The 25,928-nt window shown below is 39.4% G+C and overlaps 1 protein-coding gene across 1 annotated transcript in view; it reads right to left on the bottom strand.

Annotated features, from left to right (window-relative positions):
- STK3 (serine/threonine kinase 3) overlaps positions 1-25,928 on the bottom strand; it is a 339,257-nt gene that overhangs the window by 234,254 nt on the left and 79,075 nt on the right. The window contains exons 5-6 of the mRNA XM_081070826.1: positions 12,513-12,677; positions 11,865-12,032 (exon numbers count right to left, since the gene is read on the bottom strand). Coding sequence (XP_080926952.1) covers positions 11,865-12,032; positions 12,513-12,677 — 333 coding nt within the window. The remainder of the gene's footprint in view (positions 1-11,864; positions 12,033-12,512; positions 12,678-25,928) is intronic.

The following is a 25,928-nucleotide window of genomic DNA, read 5'->3' as shown; positions in this document are numbered from 1 at the left end:
GTAAGGGAGTTCAACATGTATTCAAGAGGAAGTGGTTCTAATGATTGATCATGGTATTGACATGTCTTTCACATTTGTTCTCTTTTTCATTCACATAGGCCTTGCTCTGGGGCTCGTGAATGCTAATCTGAACTGCGAGATCTGGTCACTACCATGCTAAGCTAATTCTCCTCACCAATCACAGCATGCATGGGGTCCACATTTATTTTTGTTTTTCCCATCCTCCTCCTAACTCCTTGCCATTGAGAACCAGACATTTCTTATACAGTGCCTCTATCAGAATACTCTTACTAATTTGACTAAATGGATACATCAATAAAGAATATCTCATTGCATCTTTCTTAAACTCCATTCATTCAATGGCATTAAAATATCTGTAAAAAAAACAAACAAACCAAAAAACAAAAACGCTTTTTCTGCAGTATATCACATTGATCGATTTGCATATGTTGAACCATCCTTGAACCCTTGGAATGAACTCCATTTGACTGTGATGTAAAATCTTTTTAATGTACTGTTGTATTCAATTTGCTACTATTATGTTTAGGATTTTTGCATCTATGTTCATCAGAGATATTGGTCTGTAGTTTTTATGTGTTGTCATTGCCAGGTTTTGGTATCAGGGTAATGTTGGCCTCATAAGATGAGTTAGGAAGTATTGCCTCTCCAATTTTTTTGGAAGAGTTTGAGAAAATGGGTATTAAATCACATTTGAATGGTAGAATTCACTAGTGACACCATCTGGTCTGGGACTTTCCCTGTTCGAGAGGTTCTGGACGATTGTTTTAATTTCCTTATTGTTGATTGGTCTATTTAGATTTTCCAATTCTTCACAATTCAGTCTAGGAAGTTTATTTCTAAGAACTTATCCATTTCTTCTAGGTTACTGAATTTGGTGGCATATAGTCTTTCAAAGTATTCTTGTATGATCCTTTATATTTCTGTAGTATCCATCATTAAGTTCTCTTTTTTTTTTTTAATTGGGGAAGGCGAACAGGATTTTGTTTAGATTTCATTTAATTCTGCTCTAATTTTTATTATTTCCTTCCTTCTGCTGATATTGGGCTTCATTTGGTCTTCTTTTTCTAGTTTTTTGAAGATGTAATGTTAGATTGTTTATGGGATTTTTCTTGTTTCCTGAGATAGGCCTATAATGATATAGCCTTCCTATTCCCAATTTTGTTGAATCCCAAAAGTTTTGCTATGCCATATTATTGTTCTCATTTGTCTCTATGTATCTTTTGTTCTCTCTTTTTTCTTCTTTGACCTCGTCATTCTTTAGTAGCATGTTGTATTTAATCTCCACAAGTTTGTGGTTTTTCCTATTTTCTTTTTGTAGTTGATCTCCAATTTCAAAATATTGTGGTCAGAGAACATACTTGTGTACAATCTTCTTACATTTGTTGAGGTGAGTTTTGTGTCTATCCTTGAGAGTGTTCCATTGCACTAGAGAAGAATACAAAATCTGGTGTTCAGGGATGAAAGGCACTGTAAATGTCAATTATGTCCATTTGATCTAATGTGTTATTTAAGGCCAAGATTTACTTATTGATTTTCTGTTTGGATGATCTATACATAGCTGTCAATGGGGTATTTAGGTCCCCCCATTTAGGTCCCACTATAATTGTGGTTTTGTCAGTTTCTCTCTTTAGTTCAGTTAGTAGTGTTTTTATATATTTTGGTGCTTCCTGATTGGGTACATGTACAGAGGGTGCCAAAAAATATATATACATTTTAAGAAAGGAAAACAGTATTAAGATTGTAATACTCAATATATACCAATAACGAAAGATGAATACAGGTCACGTTTGACTTCTGCAATTACAAGAGGTGCTCAAGGTGGTTACCATCAGCATGCAGATACTTCTGATTATGGCGAACCACTGCTTGAGCAACGTTGACCAAAGTGTCCACTTGTACACATTGTTTTGGCACCCTGGTATGTTGATAAATATTATGTTTTCTTGATGTATTGTCCCCTTTGTCATTATAAAATGTCCATATTTGTCTCTTGTTACCACTTTTTATCTTGAAATCTACTTTGTCAGATATAAGTACAAATAAACCTGCTTTACTCTGGATGCCATTTGCACAGTTCTCAATCTTTGTGGGTCAAGAAACCCTTGTTTCAAGGAGTCCTTATTTTCATTTGATGAAAGTTATTAACTCTGTCACCAGAAAAATGACACACACCACTAATTAAATGCAATTTCAGGGGATCCACTGACTGAATTCTCTGTTCCAGAAAAAGCTCATTCTACTCTCTTGTGAATCAAGGTTTCCATCACTCGACTAGTATATAGTGAAAATGAAGTAGGAAAGATCTATATATGACAGTTTGACCTGAGGTTAGAAAAGAGAGAATCCACATATATCTCTGTCCTCATGGGCTCATGATTTCTATATTGTTTTCAATAGAAGCTGCAGTCATATCAGCAGCCATAAGCAAGGGATTAAAAGCTTTCAGCAACCTCCCCTGGCTCACAATAAACTCCTTTGAGTACTATGCAAAGTCAATATCTCCAACTCTACTAGATGCCCTAAAACAACATCAGGTGGTATTAAAGCAATAGTCTGATTCTTTCCACAGCCAAATCTTCTTAAGTAAAGATGGTAAATATTATTAAATAGGCACCATCTGCAAGAACTTAAACTAATTTATTGTCTCAATGTGAGACTTGAAAAGTAACTTAACGCTACCTAATATTTCTATAGTATTCAGCATTTTACATGTATTGTTCATTTACATTATCTTATCAGAGCTTCACAACAACTGTGAAGTAGACATATGAGAGTGCTTTACAACTCATTCATAGGTAACATAATCGTTTCAGGATTCAAAGTCTCAAACACCAGGTCACACCAGCACTATGTGGCAAAAATAGAAGCATTATGACAGTGGAAGAATTCAGATTTCCAAAGTCTGGTTCCGTCTTTTTTTTTCCTCTACAAATGCAGGTTACAACCTACAACTGGTCATGAAATCAATTTAACAGATTTGAACCTCCTTTTTTTAATGCAAGGATGAAATAGAATAGAAGGAGAGAAGACAGACATGACAGTGATAGAACAGAAATCAGAGTGGATAACAAAGAGTAAAGTACTGTTTTATGCATATTTTGTTTCAGTTGTGTATGTACACACACAATAGGTCACAATGTGAAATATATTTCATACTATGGATCACAGTCAAAAAAGTCTGAAATGAAATGCCATCTTTAAATCATTAATAAATCAATTTAAATTGTCTTCATAAAACACAGAGAGAAATATTGCCTTTGTCAGTATCCCACATTAAAATCTCAAAAAAGATGAATTCTAGTATAATTCTTTCTCAATAATTCTCACTCTAAGCAATATTTAATAGAAATATGTCTCCAAAACTGCAATTCAAACTCATGCAATTTGTATATCAGTAGAAAAATGATGATTCCTTCTTCAACACTTACTAAGCTAATCACGTGTACAGAGCACTTGGCAACACCAACAGCAAGGTTTAAATACAAATTATCAGTGGGAATTTGTCCTCCCCTGTGAAACCCTCTGGGGTGACCCCAGCAGGCTCAACCAAGAGAAATTGAAATCTGTTTATTCTGCTCTCCTTGCTTATACATCTCTTCAAAATAATAACTCCAACTGGACAGAGATATGTTGAAACTGTCACTGTAATAAACTTTAATCCCCAAGTTAGGGGCTGGAATGCCTGGTACTCCCACATGTATCAGGACCACAGGGGAGAAAAATTCTAACTTTAAAACAGAGTGAAAAACCATATGTCGTGGAAGTAGTACTGAAATTCTCCCATGATCCAATTTGCCCCATTCCTCTGGATACTTGACTATTTCTGATATGAAAAGTATGGTTAACAGAATCAAGGTATCACATAAAATAAATCAGGCAGAAAAATGTAGGGAACAAATAGGAAAGAAAAAAGGCAATACGAAAACAAAGAAAAGCACAGAGAAAGAAAAACAAAGGAGGGAAGGGGAGCATTCATGTAAGCATTCATGTACATGTGCTATCAGGGAACAGGGAACAAAGGAAATAAAGGTGGGAATGAGAAGAAGAAGAAAAAAAGATGAGGATAAATTCAAGGGAGAAAAACAAGTGATATATGTAATGACAAAGTAATAAAATTCTCATTTATAGCCATATGATCTTATATAATTTGTAATATACAAACATATAATTGAATAAAAGTCATTACAGTGTATTGTCTTTTATTCTAAACAACTGAATATATATCTACCCTGCATGCACACACATGCACGTACACATACACACACACACACACATACACACGTACACACACAGAAAAGAAAAGCTAAATAGTTCTAGCATTAGAATACCAGTTATCACTGGACTAGAAGTTCCAAGAGAACAGGAAATGTGTCTGTTCTGCTTACCATTATATCCTCAAAGTCCAATTGATACATGATAAATGTGCACTAAATATTTATAGAAAGAAATAAGGAAAAGGGAACATAAGTAAAAGAACACAGGAAGAAAATTCTAGGGTACTTGTCTTCAAAAATCAAATATCCACAGTTAGATGACACTTAGTTTCTCTGATGACAAAATAACCAATGTAGGACAGTAGATATATACTCTCCAACTAATGCAAAGGTTGACTTCCCAGCTTCCTCATTAGAATATGCATTTCTTCCATTTTTACATTAATACTAAATCAAAAATATTTTAACATTAATGATTAAGTTTTGTATTTATAACATGGGTATGTCCCACCATAAAAATATCCACAATTATATGGCACATAAGTTTCAAGAGTGTTATTCTCATTATTAAAGAAGTCATTAAAATTATTTTTAAAAAATGATATCCAAAGAATGTAAGATGTTGATTTACAACTGTTAAGTAGTTATACAACTTCGGAACACATCTATTGCATAAAGCAAAGTAATATATATAATTAACTATAAATAAGCAATCCTCTACTTGTACATTTGCAAGTTATTTGCATATAAATAGGAGTAAAAACCATTTGACTCAAAAGCCTCCCAAAGATTTGATTTCAAAGTAATAATTATAAGGGGATTCAGACTGAGTATTAGATTGGTGTGTAAAAAGTGATAGGGGGATAGCTGGAAGGACAATAAACAGAGGCAATAAAAAGTCAAAGGACGAGGAGACTTAAACCAGAAAAGAGGGAAGGCAGATCAATACTAGAGGAAAGTCAAGAAAAATGAGACCAGAAACTCAACAACAAAAAACAAACAACCCAATTTAAAAATGGCCAAAGGACTTGAATGAACATTTCTCCAAAGATACACAAATGGACAATAAGCCACATTAAAAGAAGTTCAACATCATTAGTTTATTAGGAAAATGCAAATCAAAACCACAATGAGATACCACTTCACACCCATTATGATGGCTAGTATCAAAAACATAGAAAATAAGTGTTGGCAAGAGCGTGGAGAAACGAGAACCTTTGCACATGGCTGGTATGAGTGTAAAATGTTATGGCCACTGTGAAAAACAGTCTAGAGTTTCCTAAAAAATTAAATATAAAATTACCATATGAACCAGCAATCCAAGTTCTGGGTATATGCCCGTAAGAATTGAAAGCAGAATCTCAAGGAGATTATTGTACACCCATGTTCACAACAGCCAAAAGGTGGAAGAGACCCAAGTGTACATGGATGGATGAATGGATAAAAATGTGGTATATACATGCAATGGAATATTATTCGGCCTTAAAAATAAATGAAATTCTGATATATACTACAACATCAATGAATGTCAAAAACATGCTAAGTGAAAGAAGTCAGACAAAAAAAGACAAATATTGTATGATTCCACTTATATGAGTGCTTAGAATAGTCAAATTCATAAAGACAGAAAGTAAAATATGGCTATGAGGTGCTGAGGGGAGGAGATAAATGGAGAATTATTGTTTAATGGGTGCAGAGTTTCAGTTTGGATGATAAAAATTTCTGGAAATGCTTCGTGTGATGGTTGTGCAACAATATGAATGTAATTAATGCTTTTGATTAGTGTATTTAAAAATGGTTAAAATGGTAAATTTTATGTTATATATATTTTACCACAATAAAAAGTGACAACAGAAAGACAAGGGAATATGTCCTGAAATGAGTCATCATTAATCTTAAAGTATATATAATTTGAAAGAATAGATTACAGGCGGTGCAGTGAATGGAATGGTGGTGCCGTCATAAAGATATGTCCACATATTAATCCCCGGGACATCTGAAGGCGATCTCAGTTGGAAAAAAAGGATCTCTGCAGATGTAATTAAAATAAGGATCTTGAAAGGAAGAGATCATCCTGGATTATCCAAGTGGGCCCTAATGTGAAGTTTTAGGCAGAGACTGGAGTGATGCAGCTACAGTCCAAGAATGTCACATATTGCCAGCAGCCACCAAAAGCTGAAAGAGGCAAAAAATGGATTCTCCTTTAAAGTCTCAGCAGAAAGTGCAGCCCTGTCAATACCTTGATTTTAGACTTTTGGCCTCCAGGATTGTGAGAAAATAAATTTCTGTTGTGTTAAGCCGCCAAATTTGTGGTAATTATTATAACAGCCCTAGGAAACTATGGTGAAGGGTAAGGAGACAAATTAAAAACTAAAAATGTAAACCTCATAATCATGGAACACGTCATTCAAGCCAAAATTTAACTGCAAAGCCAGAGAAAAGGGGGAGACCTGGGCTTTGCCACTAAGCCATAGCTCCTGGCCATACCATGTCCATGAGTGTGAGTGCCGACAGCAAAGTGCTGACGCTCCCCCACCCTGGGTGGGGCAGGATGTAGTCTGCCTGTATGCTCCTGGCCCAGTGTCTTGGGAATCTGGCACAGCACTCCCACAGAGGCACCAAGACGTCACAGCACAGAAAGAGGCTGCACCTCTGCTATCTGAGGCTTTGAGAGGTCTTCATCCAGGACTTTCCCACCAGTAGATTTTAATTCTGTGAATTAACACCCCCATATTCCTTTATCCATTCCCAGATGAAATGAAGATACTTGTCCTGTACCACCCACGTTGAATGCGTGTAAGGAATCTTCCAGAAGCAGTGCCATGCACACACACTAAGATGACGTAGGTAGCTAGTGAGGCATATACAGTAAGGAATGGGAGATGGAAGATATCTAAGTGTGCTGTGTGTGGTATTATTCACTCCCACAGCTACCCAAGCCCACTCTCCCAAAATGTCTCCACCAAATTCTATTATTAATTGGGTAAGAAGAAGTTCATGGATTTTTTTTTTTTATTAAAAAATGGTTAACTCAGTTTTCACTCCTCAGAGGTAGATGGAACTACCTTTTTTGTATGTCTTTTTTTTCTAATCATGTTGGATTGGGAGTATGCTAAGTATATTGCAAGCTATACCATGTGATTGGCAATGGAAGAAAGCTACTGTGGTTTATTTTTCAGTATGCAGCCATAAAGAGTAATTTTTTTCTAATGTCTGTTTTGATCCTGCAAGTAATGGAGCATTTATTTCACTAATTAAAATGCTATGTTTCCCAAAAAAAAAAAAAAAAAAATGAAGCTAGTTGGAAAAATTAGCAGGAAAAGGTTCTTCAGAAAATAAAGACAACATCATTTTCAAAAATATCACTCATCAAAAATAACTTTTCCGCATTGAAAATATCTACAAGGTTTCTTTCTTCCTAAGTAAGTGGTGTGAGCACACACACACACACACACATATACACACCTATTTTAGTCTAAAATAACACCAAATTTACTCTTAAACAGAAATCGTCACACTGTATACGTTGAATTTCCAGGAAATTGCTATTTAAATGCCTCCAACTGTCTCTGTAAGTCACATTTGACAGAAATCTTCCCAAAATAAACTATATACTTGTACATCTTATTTTGAAAAGGTAATAAACATTCAATATTACATTTGTGTAAAAATTTTTAGTTTGAGTTTTATTTCTTCAGTCTATGTCAAGATCTCAGCAGTCCCTTTATCTGCTGTCCTTAGTCCGACTCAAACAGTTCTCTCCTTCCTATCACTATGCTGAGTAACCAGTAACCAAACGCATTAGCTTATAAAACAAAACAAAACAAAACAAAACAAAAGCAAAACTGTGTTAAGAATCAATAGAGTCTTAGTGATGTCTAAAGGAATAAAGTGCTTGGGTTTGATGGAGGAATCAGTGATAGATATTTAGAAAAACGATACTATTCACTCATTCCCTGATTTTGTTTTGTACTAATATTTCCTAAAGAGCTGAGAAGACTGATCGTCACAGAGTATGTGGTTAACTGAATTCAAATCAAATTTTTTAACTCTTTTATTTATTTAACTGACCAAAATGAATTCGGTTGCTTCATATTTAATTTTTGAAATAGACTGGGTTTTGATAAAATTTGTTTCACTTAACTATTTGAGCAGATTTACTTCTATTTGCCATTACTCATTAATTTTAATCTAACAGCTAGATATAAATTTGTAAGCACATTTTCATCCCTTCGTTTACAAAGTTTTACAGGTTTTGATGTATACTTCATCACTGTCCTTTACTACACAGGTAATTATTACTATCTACCAGAATAAAGATTTGGTTTGCATACACTACAACTTTCTCTTAAAAAATAAGAGAGAACTGTATCAAAACTAACAAATTTAATTCATCCCTTATCATCAAATCCAGTGTTTTTAATAGCTCCTTTTATTAGGAAATTCCTCCTTGAATATCTCTAAATACCTCTTATTCTCTCAGGAATGATTAAAGAAAGTACCAAGTTTTGACAAAATGATAAACTAAAGCATGTAAAACAAATGACCTCAGTCTTAACACCTTCAAAAAACTCATTCTCAATTGACTGCCAAGTTCCAATTTAATATAATTACTATCATTTTCTAATTTAATACCACCTTTAAGTTCTTCACATCCCTCAGGCTATGACATTTTCTAATTTAATACCTACCACCTTTAAGTTCTTCACATCCCTCAAGCTATGACACTCAAAATATATGTCTTTCAAAAAGCTTAATCAGGAAAAACCACAATATTAATTTGTAACTATTTAGGCAGGAGGAATTCCATTCTAAATTATCCAAGCTTGACGCATCACTTCTTGCCCCCAATTCTTGCTGGCCTAAGCAAGCATGCGTCTCAAGCAGGCCTGGAATCCGGGCCTACTAAAAGTGTGGTATGTCTGAGAAAGTGACTGAGAAACCAACCCCCAGTTCATTCAGTCTAGGAGTGAGCATCACTGTTCTGGAGTTGTTTCTATTTATGTGCATCTAGAGGGCAGGCACAGTGGAAAGAGGTATATGCTTGTGAGAATACCCAAAGGGAATTTCAGGCAGACCAGGTAGAATCTTACTCCAATCAGGCAATATCAACAATAGCTGGACACTGCTCCCGGGTGTATGGAGGCTAGGGAAGGTGGACCCCCACATGCTTAGTGTCCTGTTCTAGATAGACATCTATTTGCAGTAAATTGTATAATATCCTTTACTTATATTAAAATAACTAGCTTTCTTTGCCTCCATCTGTTGTAGTGATCTTTCCATCGATCACATACTCATTCCATTGTGACAACTTTGTAGACTGCTAGTTATCTCATAAGTCTATATTACTACCAAAAAAATAGGTAGGGAACAAAACACAAAAATTAAATCTGTGTATATGTCCAACTACTCTGGAACAAACTTAGAAGGTTCATATTTTAAATTAATAATTATAATGACTACATTAGATGGTTTGTAGATTTCTTATTTTTGCTAGCCACTGCTCCATTTGTATACAGTTGAGATACACAGTTGACTCTTGAACAACACAGGATTGAGCCATGTGGGTTCACTTACATACAGATTTTTTTTCAATAAATAAAATATACTTTCTCTTCCTTATGATTTTGTTAACATTTTCTTTTATCTAGCTTCCTTTATTGTAAGAATACAGTATATAATATATATAACATGAAATTTGAGCTTTCAAGTGAAGATTCAAATTTGCGGAAACTTGTATCTGCACATGATCTTGATAGTTTCCCAATACTTGAAGTTGGTACTCTAATTTGTAAAGTAGTTTACAAACATGAGAAAAATTAAATAATAATTTAAATAGTAACTTAAAATCTATTGTGTTTGCAAATGTATAAAGCAACACTTGATAAACTACCCAAAGAACTGTGGAGTCAAGAATTGCGTTTACACAAATTGTGTGGGAAAAGAGAAATCTACTTAGGTCATAGCTATTAAGGAAGACTCTATCTAGAAATATAAACTGAGCTGGGACTTGAAAAATGGGTAGAATTAGATTGGTATAAAAAAGCAAGCAAAACATCCTATAGATTGGTAGAAAAAAGTGAGCAAGTCATCCTAGAAAGTCAAATTATAAATAGAATTTTAAAGAGAAATACTATATTTGCATTTAAGTATATTTTTACTACTTCACATGTGTTAATTCAAACTGTCAAGTGATATTTCAAGATCCTGGAATGTAGGGGCCATATTACAATTCTTTGCTATCTGCAAGAGAGACTATTTGATGGAAAAATAAGATTTACACAAGAAGAAAGCAGACAGTAATAATCCAAGTCCTGGGTTAAACCTCAGTTCTGGCCCTCATCTAGATTGCCTTGGATAATTTAGTTTACCTCGCTAAGTCAAATTCTAATACACCTAGTTTGAGTACCACCCTAAAAACATTCTAACTAAAAGTAACAAAGATAACTAGGAATCAGAGAAGAAATGAAAATCTGTGTTGCTAATTTTATGCTGAACTTGTTACTTTTCATTTTTCAAACAATTAATTCATGATATTTTTATTTTTCACTTTAGCAAAAAGAATTTATATGCACAAGGAAGATAACATATGCTACACAACTGTATTACTCAAAGAATTCTCTTTAAAGTGGCAAGCAGATTTAACATTTTCAGTATAGTACACTGTTACCTATATTATTGTAATTGTACAAGAGCATTGTAACATCAAAAATAATCCCAATTTATTCTTCAGATATTCTAAAGTACTGCATTATTTTTCCTCCCATCTACTTACTTAGCACATTTCTACAGTCACCCTGACACCCCATCCCACCCTTCCCCTCCCCTCCTCTTCTTCTCTTCTTCCCTCTCTTCTCCATTCATTCCTATATCTTCTCCTTGAGGTGATTATAGCCACTAGAGGGCAATAAGTTTACAAAGATAAATATACTTATCTATAATGAATTGAGATTCTCATACTAATAAACCTAAAACCCATATCCCCACAAACCCTAAAGTATAGGCAATTAGACTTCAATATGAAAAGCATATACTTCAAATTCAAAACTTATCCTGAAAAAGGAATTCATAGAAGCACATAATAACGTTCAAAAAAGGAATTCCGTTTTCTCACTAAGCACTAACTAAAGAAGTAAGGTTAATTTACTTACAAGTGAGTACATAGAATATTAGAAATCAAGATTTTTTAATTAGCCTCAGACAAGAGAAGAAAAAGGGAAGAAACAAAAGCACAAAAAGGTAGAATTTGCAGGGTGGGCAGAAAAGAAAGCATTGTTTCCTTTAACACTTCCACTGTCACACTCAGAAAACGATGACATGAAGAATATAGTGGGCTTACCAACCCTTTCTTCTATTAAAAGCAAGGGAAATTTTTACAGGTATCTTTGGGGGGGAGGAAAACAGTGACTGCAGAGAGAAATATAGCCTTCACTTCTTTTCTCACAATTAAGGATGGGAGTTGGAAGAAAGTGAACAGTCACTAATCTTTGTCAAACAATTTTACTAGTTTTTGCACAGAACCCAAATTTGAACAAACTTATTTAGTTTGCTTTATATTTACTTACACTGACATTACAAAACGGCAACACTTATATCATTGACATTTTTAGCAAACTATCATTTTCTTACCCTCATTGGATGTATATCAGCATACGGAGGTTTTCCTTCAGCCATCTCTATAGAGGTAATGCCAAGGGACCAGATGTCAGCCACACAGTTGTAGCCTATCTCTTGAATTACCTCAGGAGCCATCCAAAATGGAGTTCCTATCACAGTATTGCGTTTTGCCATCGTATCCTGCAAAAACATTACACTGACATAAACACTACTATAAAAACACTAAGAAATCTGTTTGCCAACATAGTCTTTAAAATATATATACGTATGTATGTATTTATGAAACTGTCAAATACTACTAATTACATATGAAATTGCCTATTTTTCTAAAATTTCAAGTAGTCATGACATCATGTATTTAGCAATTTTGAATTCTGACATAACCAAGAGTCCATAAGTAACTTATCTCCACTACTATCATTAAAGATAGTCATTAAAAACAGTACTATAACAATGAAAGCTACAAAAATGAACCAATGCATCTTTCCTCTTAAATTGCAAATAAAAGCAATAAATAATACTCAAATTATGGCTCCTTCTCCCCAAGAGCAATAAAGTTATGCATTTCTTTCCATACCCCCCCAAAAAAGTTATTAAAGTCTACTCACAATCAAACCTGGACATATAAGCCAAAAGGATTTTCAAAATTATTATACTTACTGTTAATTGACCAGCCACACCAAAATCTGCCAATTTTGCATGTCCTTCTGTATTAAGGAGAATATTTCCAGCTTTTATATCTCTGTGTATTTTCCTCATGAAGTGTAAATATTCTAGTCCTTTCAAAGTAGATTTAAGAATAGTTGCAATTTCATCTTCCGTTAACTGGAAAGAAATATTTTAAAATCTAGATTCAAATACCATCTTAGATAAACTCTTACAAGAGAGTACTGGTATAACAAGCACTTCTTTCTAATGACCATCAAACCTCTAGGAACAGCTAAAAAGTAAAGAACTGAGGACTTCTTTTTCCTCCATAAATACGTTGTCACTCTTATTACAAACTTTACTGATGAAAGAAAATTTCATTAAATTTCTCCTCTTTAAAATTTTAAAATTTTAATTTTACGAACGCGTAAAGTATATGACATATCCCGAGTATCAACATGACTCTAAGAAATCACTGTTTTCCACATCTTCTAATACTGAGGTAGCAAAATTACAGCTATCTGTTCCCGAAAAAGTAAATTCAGACACTCTTCCTGGTGATGCCTCCCATTCTTGAAGAAAATAAAACCCAACAGTTTTACATGATAAAGAGGAAAGGAGGAGGGTGGCTTGCCAAGAGTCTCCTGCATGCAGCACCAATAACACTCCGCCTGCGTCTATCTAGGTCATTCCTCACCCACACAAGCTCTGGATTTCTGGCCCCAATAATGAGAACGGAACTGATATATGAAAATGTCAGAGAAAGACTAGGAAAATAGAAACACAAACAAAGGAAGTTCTAGCAAAGAGGTTCAGTATCTCCTTTTCACACACAAGTGAGATGGAATCAAGATGTGACTCCTGTCTGATCATCACCACTATGGTATACTGCCCATCTTGACAAACCTTGTTAAATTAAAGCCACTATTTTTATTGAAAACATCCTCTCAGTTTTTAAATGCATCCAAGTGATATCAAAAGCTCAGAATAATAAAACCTACTTCTCACTACAAGCACTAAAACTACTTCTCACTACAAGCACAACCAGCAAATATAACCCAAATAAGTAAGCTTAGGATAGAAGGAAAATCTCAATTTACACAAAGATAAAGGACACTGCTCTAGAGGAGGGGGGAAAGAAATTCAAATGCTCAACAGTGGGATAATAAATAGAAACATATAGTGGAAATTAAATGATAAAAATATAAAGATTCTTAGAATGTGAAAATAACTACTGGAAGAAGCTTCTACTTCCAGGAACCCGACAGTGGTTCATGTTTCATTAAGAAACAACTTGGGGGACAAGCTGGATATTCATATGCAAAAAAGAAAGAAGTGGTTGGACCTCTACCTCATACCATATATAAAAATTTACTCACAATGGATCAACAACTTAAATATGAGTTAAAACCATAAAATTCTTAAGACAAAAGAAAATTAGGGTAAACTTCATGATTGTGGGTTTGGCAATGGATCATTAGATATGACATCAAAAGTATAAGCAACAAGTGTTAAATTGATAAATTGGACTTCATCAAAATTTAAAATTTGTGTGTGTTAAAAAACACTATTAAGAAAGTGAAATAACCTACAGAATGGAAGAAAGTATTTGCAAATCTTACATCTGATAAAGGGTCTAGTATCTAGAATATATAAAGAACTCTTCCAACTCAACAACAAAAAGACAATCCAATTTAAACAGGGGCAAAGGACTTGAATAGACATTTCTCTAAAAAAGATATACAAATGGCCACATATGAAAAGATAGATGTTCACCATCGTCATCATTTGCCATTAGGAAATGCAAATCAAAACTACAACAAGGTACCACCTCACACCCCCTAGGACGGCTATATTTAAAAAAAGAGAAAATAACAATGCTAGCAAGGATGTCAAGAAATTAGAACTCATTGCTGGTGGGATGCAAAGTGATGCAGCCACTGTGGAAAACAACATTTAGTTCCTCAAAACATTTTTAAAAAGTTAAACATAGAATTACCATTTGACCCAACTACTCTATTCCTAGCTATATACCCAAAAAAACTGAAAATTGGTACTCAGAACAAATCTATGTACATGAATGTTCATAGCAGTACTATTCCCAATGGTCAAAAGGTTGAAACAACCAAAATGTCTATCAACAGATGAATAGATAAACAAATAATATACACATACAGTAGAATACTATTCAGCCATAAAAAAGGAATAAAGTGCTGACATGTGCCACAATGAGGATGGACTTCAAAAACATTATGCTACGTGAAAGAAGGCAGCCATAGAAGGGCATGTATTGTGTGATTCAATTTATATGAAATATTCAGAACAGGTAAGTCCACAGAGAGAGAAAGCAGAGTGGTGGTTACCAAGGCTGGGGAAATGAGGAGCACTGCTTAAAGGGTGTGGGGGTGATGAAAATATTTTGGATCTAGATAGAGGTGGTGATTATACAACATTATGAATACATTATTATCACTGAATTGTTTACTTTGAAATAGTTAATGTTGTTATATGAATTTCACCTCAATTTTTAAAAAGCCCTGACCATGTAACGTTTCTAAGCAAATTCGAAGATGTTTTACATTTGTGCATGGCATCAATATATAATGTCATAAACATATTGTACATGTCTTTTTGTATGCAGTAATCTTGAATAATGTGTTGGCTTTGGATAAATTTTCTTTCTTCATCAAAAACAAACAAACAACTTGGAACTCCTTCTCCTAACCTCTGAAGTACCAACTTTCCCTAACCCTTTCCAAATTAAAAGACCCTAAGACTAAGCCATCTCTGTCGTACATTCCTCAGTGAAAATCTAAGAGCCTTACTTACTTGATAAATCCACTCTAGTGCAAGATACCTGATCCAGAATGCCACTTACCCATTCAATAAATATTTATCAGGCACTAATTACAAGCCAGGAATTATAGTAGTTGCTGGGGATACAGTAGTGAATAAAACAAGAAGTGTTCTTGCTCTCATGGAGTTTATATTCTATAGGGGCAGGGGTAATTTGATAATTTGATAGAAAACAGTGTACTACAAGAAAATGTCAGTGGCAATTGCTATGAGGACAATAAAATAGAGAGCTACTGATAGAGAATTACTGAGCAAGGCTCTTTAGAGTAAACATCAAAAAAAAAAAGCCTGAGACACTTTTTGCTGAGGTCCAAATGACATAAGGAAGCCAACCATGTGACTGGCTATCTGGAAACACAGCATTCCACACAAAGGAAACAAAAGATAAAAACACTGATTCAAGAAGAAACCTCCCACATTTGAGGTCAAGAAGGAACTAAAGTTTAGTGAGTCAGGAGACTAGTTCTAGATAAGATCTGAGAGACAGGCAAGGGCCAGATTATATAATGCTTTACAAAAGGCCATTTCTAGATTACGTAGAAATTCTAGTACTTTCAGAATTTATTCTCTGCCTTTTACCAGATGGTATGACTTGGTGCACAGAAAGCAAGCACTATGCTCTAGAGCTGTACCTTCCAATACAGTAGCTCCCAAGCACCTGAAACACAGCTAGCCCAAATTGAGAGACACTATAAATGTAAAATATACACTAAAGGTCAAGGCGTAATACAAAAAAAGAGAATATAATTTCCATATTGATTCCTTTTAAATGATATTTATATTTTTATTTTAAAACTTGTTAATAATTAACACAAGAAATATTAATAGTAATAAAATACTGTTATTAGATATATATTAAAAAGATTTTTATTCTTTTTAAATGTGATTAAGAGGAAATTTAAAATTATATATGTGGCTTATTCTATGTTTCTATTGGACAACACTGCACCAAAAAGAGGGTCCACCAATGCAGGGATCTTTGTTTTGTTCATATCTGCAATGCTTGGAACCATGCCTGGCATATAGTTAGCACTCGATAAATAATTAATGAATGAATATAGACTTGTAGTTAAGAAAAGAGAGAAGATACCACATCTGGTGTTCCCAATCTTTCTAAATTAATGGTTTGCAGCCAAGGAGGGGGAAGAGGAGGTAGGAGTGTGGTTCACGGCCACCACATTGTAGCTGTGCAAGGTGGTGGTACTCTCATAAAGGCCTTGGTTTTCTCTCCTCTCCCCTCCCCATTCCCCACTCTGAGTGTAACAATTAAAGAGGTTGGGGGCATTACAACAGAAGCACTAGTCCATAAAACTGTGTCATGTTTAATTACTTCAGTGCTGACATTTTCAGTTATCTAGACTTCAAGTTTTATCCTCTTAACATTCCACGACTATTTCCAACCTGTAAGTCGCTAATCCTTCATTAACTCTGATTTGTTATCTCTGCTGCTGTGCCTATATTTCAGAACCATACTAGAGCAAGTTCAGAATTAAATGGATGCACTATATTTCAGGGTCTCAGGACCTGTTTGATTTCAGTGCTGTACAGCATGTGCCACTGGACAAATCCACAACAAGACTAAAGGAAGATTTGACAAAGATATACTGTTTCATGAACTCTGGGTTTGCTCCATGATTTCAAAGGTTCATTCCAACTCTATGATTCTATAACATATTAACAAAAGATCATCAGAGTCTTTCTTAACAACTAAATAAATTCACAATAATGTGGACATCCATTGTGGGGACAGAGTTCCAGAGAGCAGTTTCCAGGCTCTCGGCCTCACGTGGAAAGGTGCTGACTCGAGTAGGAGATGGCCGTCAGCTGTGGCTAGTTGGCCGTCAGCTGTTACCAGTTAGCTAATTAGCCCCTGATATAACTGCCAGGGCTGCGATGGTTGGGGAGAGAGTCAGGAATCGAGTTGAGGGAGTGAGTCGGTTGGTTGGCAGGCAGAGAAGCGGACAGCAGGTTGCAGGTCGTGTGACTCCAGCCTCCAGTGAGACTATAGTGGTACAACTCCCCTACCTATGGCTTCGTGGGTGTTCCTTTTTGGCCTCACCATGACCTGCGTTCTTATGTGGGGAGCAGGAGCAGAGACCCCGCAGGCCGCCCTGCATGACAAACGGCGGAGGGAGCAGGGTCTCCCACATAACAAATGGCACAGCAAGCAGGGTTCCTCGCACCATAAATGGCGCAGTGAGCAGGGTCTCCCGCATGCCAAATGGCACAGCGAGCAGGGTCCCTCGCACCATAAATGGCACAGCGAGCAGGGTATGGTGCCAGCCAAAACTCTCCGAAGGATGGTGGAGCAGTTTGTGCGTGTGAAAACACAGTCTCGGGAAGCCCATGAGGAGCCGCACCAGAGACTGGGAGTGCAGTCTGCCTGGGAGAGACCTGACCTCTCGGTGAATCGGTGGTCCTCTCGAGTTTCCAGATGGCATGCCGCCCTGTTGGCCATAGCAGGCATCACTGGCTCTTTGGTAGGCTGCAGCTGTAGGCTCTGAGGGTTGCGGGCATCTTACACCAAAGCCTCCACCCACTCAGACACCTGGCATGGCAAACAAGATTCTGACCAGGTAGGAATGGCGTCTGACTGGGCAGAAGGACATGTGCCCCCCCCCCCAACAGTGTGTGGTGCCTGGTGGCCACTGTTCTCAGTAGTTGGACCCCCAAGGAGGGGTGGGAGGACATGGATGGCTCTCTGGCCAGCATGGAGAGGGCCCTGCAGGTTTTGACTGTGCGGATGCCGGAGATGAAAGGTACAGCCGGCCGCATGGGCTGGATGTTACTCATGGCCTTGAGTCTCAACACGGAAAATGCGCCTAATGAAATGGCCCAGGTGCCGGACCAAATATCCCGGTTGGAAGCGCTGGAAGCTCGGGTCCGCCTCTTAGAAGAGGGGCCCCAAGATGGAGAATCTGAGGCAGAGGCAGAGGAAGCGAGTGGAGACAATGTACCTCCCAACCCCCAAGACCGGCCAATCTTGAAGCAAAGGGTAAAACGTGAGCAACCTTTGGGTCTCGGGGCGTTGCTGCAGGCAACCCAGCTATGACTGAGTTCACAACCTATACCCCTTACACTCCCACTGAGTTGCAGGAGCTGGGGAGGCACTACCGACAGCGCCCTGGAGAGCCAGTCTCGGCTTGGCTATTACGTTTATGGGATGAGGGGGCAGACAGCATTCTCTTCCCCAGGCGAGATGGAAAAGCTAGCCTTTGTGACACTGCATCCATCCCCACGACAAAGGTTATAGAATTGCCATAGGTTGGCCCACGACCAGGGCAACCACTCTCTAATGGAGTGGCTCACTGCTGCGGTACGCACAGTATGGGGACAGGCTGGCGAGCTGCCAGACACTGTGAGTCAATGTCAGTCATATACGGAATTTATTCAAATCATCCGTGAAATGGGTATGAGACATGCTATTTTCAACCCTAATATGCGGAGGCCACATGACGAGCTTTTTACAGCTAGCATGAGAGATCTGGTTTTGGATACTGCACCTGTGAGTGCTTTTAGATCCTTGATCACCATTCTTATGCCCTATGTGGGGCGGCGGATCCATGAAGTTACAACTGCCACGGCCACTCTAGAGGATGTTGAAAGCTGGAAGCAAAGGAAGTTAAGACAGGAGGTCCGCGCAGTTGAGACCTGGAAGCCCAAATTAAAAGTAAAGGGGCAAGGTCGCGGGCCTCAGAGAGTAACACGCGCACAGATGTGGCGTGATCTCGTGGCAACAGGGGTCGATCGGAAGAAAATAGACTGACAACCCAATGCACTGTTGTTGGAACTTTGGAAACAGTTGCGTCCGGAACAGCAATTTCAGAGAAGCCTAAAGGAGAAGTCTGGGAAAGCGTGACCCGTATCCCTCCAGGACTTCATGCGGCAGCTTGAGGCCAACTCCTTTCAGCTTGATTAGGGGTGGGGCCAAGGTACCCGATCAGAGGGGATGAGCAGAGACCAGAGGCCCCACGTGGAACTGTCCATACATTGGTCTCCTTCTAATGTGTAGAGGGTTTTGGCCCTAGTTGACACTGGCACAGACTGCAGTCTTGTTTATGGGAATCCAGCACTGTTCCCCGGACCAACAATCTGCATTGATGACTACAGGGGAAAGACTGTGACTGTGAAAGCCGTTTCCTTGCCACTGAGTATAGGAAGGCTTCCGCCTCGTACCTACAAGGTTTATGTCTCCCCTGTTCCGGAGTATATTCTAGGGGTGGATGTACTACATGGCCTTAGCTTACAGACGTCGGTAGTTCTGTCTCCGGATCCGGGAGGTGAAAGTGGTGACACGCGGGCATGCTCACCACCCTCCTCAAGTGTTGCCACAGCCCTGGCGAGTGGTTACAGTGCGACGGTACTGCCTGCCAGGAGGGCAGGAAGAGATTGGTCGTACAATATTGCAATTGGAGAAGGCACATATTGTGAGGCCAACGCACAGTCCCTTTAACTCCCCAGTATGGCCTGTCAAGCAGCCAGATGGGACCTGACAAATGACTGTGGATTACAGGGAGTTAAATAAGGTGACACCACCTTTGCACATGGCAGTACCCTCAATACACGATTTGATGGACCGTCTGACTGTCCACCTGGGAACATATCACTATGTAGTAGACTTGGCCAATGCTTTTTCCTCCATTGACATTGCACCCGAGTGTCAAGAGCACTTTGCTTTTACTTGGGACGGGCGGCAATGGACTTTTCAAGTCCTTCCGCAAGGATACTTGCACAGCGCCACTATCTGCCACGGGCTCGAAGCCCAGGATTTGGCACAGTGGGATCGCCCGTCCTCTGTGGCCTTGTTTCATTATATCGATGATATTCTATTAACATCAGATTCTCTTTCTGATTTAGAGCAAGCAGCTCCTTCTCTTCTCCGCCACCTGAAGTCACGTGGCTGGACAGTGAATGAGGAAAAGGTCCAAGGCCCTGGCTTATCCATCAAGTTTTTGGGTATTGTGTGGTCGGGTAAGACAAAGGTCATACCTGAAGCAATTAATGACAAAATACAAGCCTTTCCCGGGCCGACCAAGGTCTCCCAACTGCAGACGTATCTGGGTCTGCTAGGATATTGGCGGGCGTTTGTTAGCACAAATGGCAAGGCCCTTGTATAACATGATAAAAAAGGGGGTTTCATGGGATTGGACAGAGGCTCTAGAGCAAGGCTTTGTTGCCATTAAATGGGCAGTGCAGCAGGCACAGGCTCTGCAAGTAGTGGACCCTGGCTGCCCATTTGAACTCGATGTTCACGTAACCCAAGAGGGGTACGGATGGGGCCTCTGGCAATGGCAGGAGAGTCTACGTTTGCCAGTGGAATTTTGGTCCCAATTGTGGAAAGGAGCGGAAGTCCGCTACTCTCTAATAGAAAAACAGCTGGCTGTTGTGTATGCAGCCCTAGTGGCCAGAGAAGCCATCACAGGAACGGCACGGGTATTGGTTCGAACAACTTATCCCATCAAGGGGTGGGTCCGTACATGGACCCAGGGACCCAAAACGGGGGTGGCACAGACCACCACCCTCGCCAAGTGGGGTGCCTACTTGGAGCAGCGTAGCACCATTGGTTCAAGCCCTTTGAGCACAGAGCTACAACAGGTCCTGGGGCCTGTGAAGCTTGTGGCCCAGGCTGAGCCAAGCGCTCTGCCTAGAGGAGAGGACTTGGAGCCCTCGCCCTACAAAGAAGGACAGCCCCCAGTACCTGAGGATGCCTGGTTTACCGATGGTTCTAGCTGAGGGGCTGCAGCCATTTGGACGGCTATTGGTGTGCAGCCCAAAACAGACACCATTGGTTTGATACTGGGACGGGCCAGAGTAGCCAGTGGGCTGAGCTACAAGCTGTGTGGATGATAATCAGCCATGAGCCCGGGCCCCTGGTTATTTGTACTGACAGCTGGGTGGTGTTCCGGGGCCTAACGTTGTGGCTCCCTACATGGAAACACCAAAACTGGTTGGTAAGACACCGTCCACTGTGGGGTCAGGCCATGTGGCGGGACCTCTGGGACGTAGGGCAGAGAAAGGAGGTGACCCTAATGCATGTGACAGGTCACTTCCCCTTAGTGTCCCCAGGTAATGATGAAGTAGATGCCCTAGCACGGGTCCGATGGTTAGAATGGGCCCCTGCCACTGATGTGGCCCATTGACTGCATAGGAAATTGCAGCACGCTGGAAGCCAAACCATGTGGCAGGTGAGCAAACGCTGGGGTCTGCCTTTGAAGTGGCAGGAGATAGCAGATGCCTGTTATGACTGTGCCGTCTGTGCCCAGGACAGCCCCCAAAGGCGGAGGCTCCCCTGGGAGACACAGCAGATTACGCAAAGAAGGGTGCCTCTCACTCTCTGGCAAGTGGATTACGTTGGACCCCTGCCTAAGGCCCACAATGCTATGAATGCGTTCACAGCAGTGGACACTGCTACGGGGTTGATGTTTGCTTGGCCGTGTCCTGCTGCGGATCAGCGGCATACAGTGGTCGCTCTTACACGGCTGTGCGCCCTCTATGGGCGCCCCCAAGTCATTGAAAGTGACGGGTACCCATTTTACGGGGCAAGAAGTGCAGCGCTGGGCTGCCAGGATGGATGTACAATGGTTGTTTCATACCCTGTATAACCCACAAGCAGCTGGCACGATTGAATGCGACAACAGCCTTTTGAAGCAAGGCCTCCGGGTGTCAAAAAACCCTTCCACGATGCGTGACTGGGCCTCGCGTCTATGAGACGTCTTGAGAATCCTGAATGAGAGACCACGGAAGGGAGGACCGGCACCAGTAGAAGCTCTGCTACATCAAATAGACGTTCCCATTCAATTACAAGTTACCACCAGTGACACTGTTAAAGCCAGGCTATGGCAGAAATGGAAACATTTTGCTGCCGGCACCCACATGCTTGAAAGAAGGGAAACGGCAGCAATGGACTTGGCCCTGGCAGGTCAAAAGCCCCCACTGTCGGTGGTTGGGCCTGATAGCCCCATGGGGGGCCGGTTTGACTCACGATTTGCAAGTGACGCCAGGGGTGGTGGCTGAGTGGCCACCAAAAGTGACTGTAGTATATGGAGGTCCCGATACTGGGATGATTTTGTGGGGAATGTATGTGCTCTCACTATGGCCTATTACGGGGTCCCCTGTACTGTTACATGTTGAAACTATGCAAGGGACCCCAAGCACTGCCATAAAGGTCTGGTACTACAAACCGGGAAAGGTGCCAGTGGCAGCGACCCTCCTTTCCCAGGACAAAAACCTAGCATGTATCCTCCCAGATGGAAGGGATTTGCCATTGTTGGTTACCAAGACTACTGTTTCTTTCCGTCCGTAGGTGCCTGTAGGCTAATATGACACAGGGACCCTCGTGGAAGATGCTTGTCACCTAAATTTTGAGGCAAGACCCTGTAGGGGTGGAGTATGGGAACAGAGTCCCAGATAGCAGTTTCCAGGCTCTCGGCCTCACGTGGAAAGGTGCTGACTCGGGTAGTAGATGGCCGTCAGCTGTGGCTAATTGACCATCAGCTGTTACTACTTAGTCAATTAGCCACTGGTATAACTGCTGTGGCTCCACTGGTTGGGTAGAGTGTCGGGAGTCGAGTCAAGGGAGTGAGTCAGTCGGTTGACAGGCAGAGAAGCAGACAGCAGGTTGCAGGTCATGTGACTCCAGCCTCCAGTGAGACTATAGTGGTACAACTACCCTACCTATGGCTCCATGGGTGTTCCTTTTTGGCCTAGTCACATCCTGCATTCTTATGTGCGGAGTGGGACTAGAGGCCCCGCAGGCTGCCCCACACGCCAAATGGTGCAGCGAGCAGGTCTCCCGCATGACATCCATTTTTTTATTCTTTCAGCAAATACCTACCTCACTGGATCTCTCATACAGATTCTGTTGAAGGTGCTGGGTATACAGTGGTGAGGAAACTGACAGGCCCTGTGGGGACAGAGTCCCAGAGAGCAGATTGCAGGCTCTCAGACTCATGTGGAAAGGTGCTGGCTTAGGTGGCAGATGGCCATCAGCTGTGACTGGTTGGCCACCAGCTGTAACCAGTTAGCCAATTAGCCACTGATATAACTGCCATGGCTGCCCTGGTTTGGTGGTTGGTTGGCAGGCAGAGAAGTGGATGGCAGATTGCGGATCATGTGGATCCTACTTCCTGCATCTCACCTGGACACCAGAAAGACTGGGGTACAGGAAGACCTCTTGTTGGGGTACTGGCAGATGTTTGCTCCCTGTGTCTCCAACCCAGTTGCCAGCGAGAATATAATGGTATGACTCCCCTATCTGTGGTTCTGTTGGTGTTCCTTTTTGGCCTCACCACATCCTGCAGTTCTTATGTGGGGAACGGGAGCTGAGACCCTACATGACACCCTGCATGACAGGCGAAGTCCTATTTGAAGCTTACAATACTTAAGGGCAGAGGCTGTATTTGACCCTGAATAATTAAAGGTGGAGAGGGCATACGTACCTGAAGCAAATGTGTAAAGTTTGTAAAGTCCCTCTTTATGTTCTTCTCTTTGTACTAAACTCCTCCCCTAACTTCAGGGGGTCACTTCATATCCTGCCCTAATCAAAAAATGATGCAATATCCAATCATTCTGTTGAAAGTAAACTGATATCTTAAGATGTTTAACCAGAGCTGGGAGGACTATGAGTGGAGCTGGGCCCCTTGTTAACTCTCTAGTATTGACTTCCTGTTGAACTCCATGGTAACCACCAGGGAGAGGGATGCGAATAAAGGGAGAAGCCATGTTTGGGCCCGCCCCTTTTTCCATGTGGACAGCTGGAGGGTAGTCCTGTCGGGAGTGTGCTTGCACTTGGTGGTTCTGTTTCTTTTCTTTTCCCAAATAGACCATTTTCTTTTGGTGGATTATCTGGGAAATTATTTGGCCAGACGACAATTCATACTAATACATGGATATGTCTTACTTTAAAATTATTTGTGCTATAGTATTATTTTAGCAATCCATTTGAATACCAAGCCTCAAATGTGGTATCTGCACTTTAAAAGCCTTTTAACTTCAATGATGAAATGAAAGATTTCTATCCCTTAATAAAATCATTTAAACAACAAACAAAAATTATTTTCTATAACAAAGATACAATGTCTTAAATTTTTATATTACTTTACAACTATAAAGAGTATTTATGTGACTCTCACAATACAATTAAATAAACGGAAACACATTATCATCCCTTTACATAGATGAGGAAACAAATTCAGAGAAATTAAGTGGTTTGTCAAATGTCATACAACTGTAAAGTGGCAAAGCCCACATGTCTTCTGGCTTTACAGTCTATACTTCTGTCTGACCAATGTCACAAACATAAATACATGAATTGGTCTTGATATAAGAAAACAGGGGGTTGCAAGGCTTGTTGCGAGGGTGATATTCAAAGTATTTGACAATCAGTAAAGAGCAATATTTAATCAGAGTAGTCACCAGCCATTATACCAATCAACCCGAATAGCTACCACTGGTTAACAACAGTAAGAATGGATACCAGCCATAAACAAGCAGTAAAACTTAATTAACAGGCAGTGCCTATGCATTTCAGCATTCAAATTTACATTATTTTAAACTGTGTGCCAGCCAAACAGAACGAATATACCTGTTAATGAACCCTGCAAGTAAACAGACTCACCTGGTCTGAAAAGTTACCTTAATTGAGGACATTACAGGTGGCTTTAAGTGTATTTTATTGAACACAGATGCTTAATCCCACTAACATAAACATGTAGGTCAATGATTTAAACATTTTAAAGTATTTAAATGTTAATGAACCCTGCAAGTAAACAGTTTCTACATGAAAACTATAAGCTTAGAAAACTTAGAAAAATATTCACAGAAAATATGATATTTAATGTATAGAATTTAGAACATAAAAAGCTCACATAAATCCTCAGAAAAGTAATAAAACCCCAATAAATAAATAGGCAAAGAAATGAACACACAATTCACAAAACTGAAAATAGAGCTGGGTAACATATATGGAAAATATTAAACTGCACTAATTATCAAAGAAAAGCAATTAAAACAATGAGGTATCAATTATAAAATTATCCCCTGTGGGTCACGATGCTGCTGACTGGAACAGCATGTGTGTGGCAGACAGTGACAGTATAAACCATGCGTCAAAGTGATTTAAGAATGCAGAATTATTTTCCAAAAAGCCCTAGATAACATTCATTCACTGAAAAAAAATTCATTGAGCACCTGTTCTACAATAAATTTTTTTTTTAAGTCTCTAGTAGAGTATTATAAAAAGCAGTTTCAAAGTGAAATGAAACTACAGCTGAGAGCAATTAATTAGGGAAGGAAAGAGGAAGTGGCATTAAAATTAGGCTTTGTATAACAAAAGTAGTTCACTGTCCAGAAAAAGGAAAGATTACCAATAGAGTAATTCAAATAATTAACTGAAGAACACCAACAGAATAGTTATGAAAAGGCAGTCACAAATTAAGTAAGGCCCATTTTCCTTAAAATAAGAAAAATGGTAAAAAGTGATGGGCCAAATTTCAGCCTTGTGAGTGCCAAAATGCAGGTAAATTTAGCAAATTTGGAGGAGTAAATGTTTACTTGGTTTCTTTGAGATATCAA

This window comes from Rhinolophus hipposideros, assembly GCF_964194185.1.
Source record: "Rhinolophus hipposideros genome assembly, chromosome: 13".
Taxonomy (NCBI): Eukaryota; Metazoa; Chordata; class Mammalia; order Chiroptera; family Rhinolophidae; genus Rhinolophus; species Rhinolophus hipposideros.
Note: the sequence above shows the minus strand (reverse complement) of the source record. Positions and strands in the feature narration are given on the sequence as shown.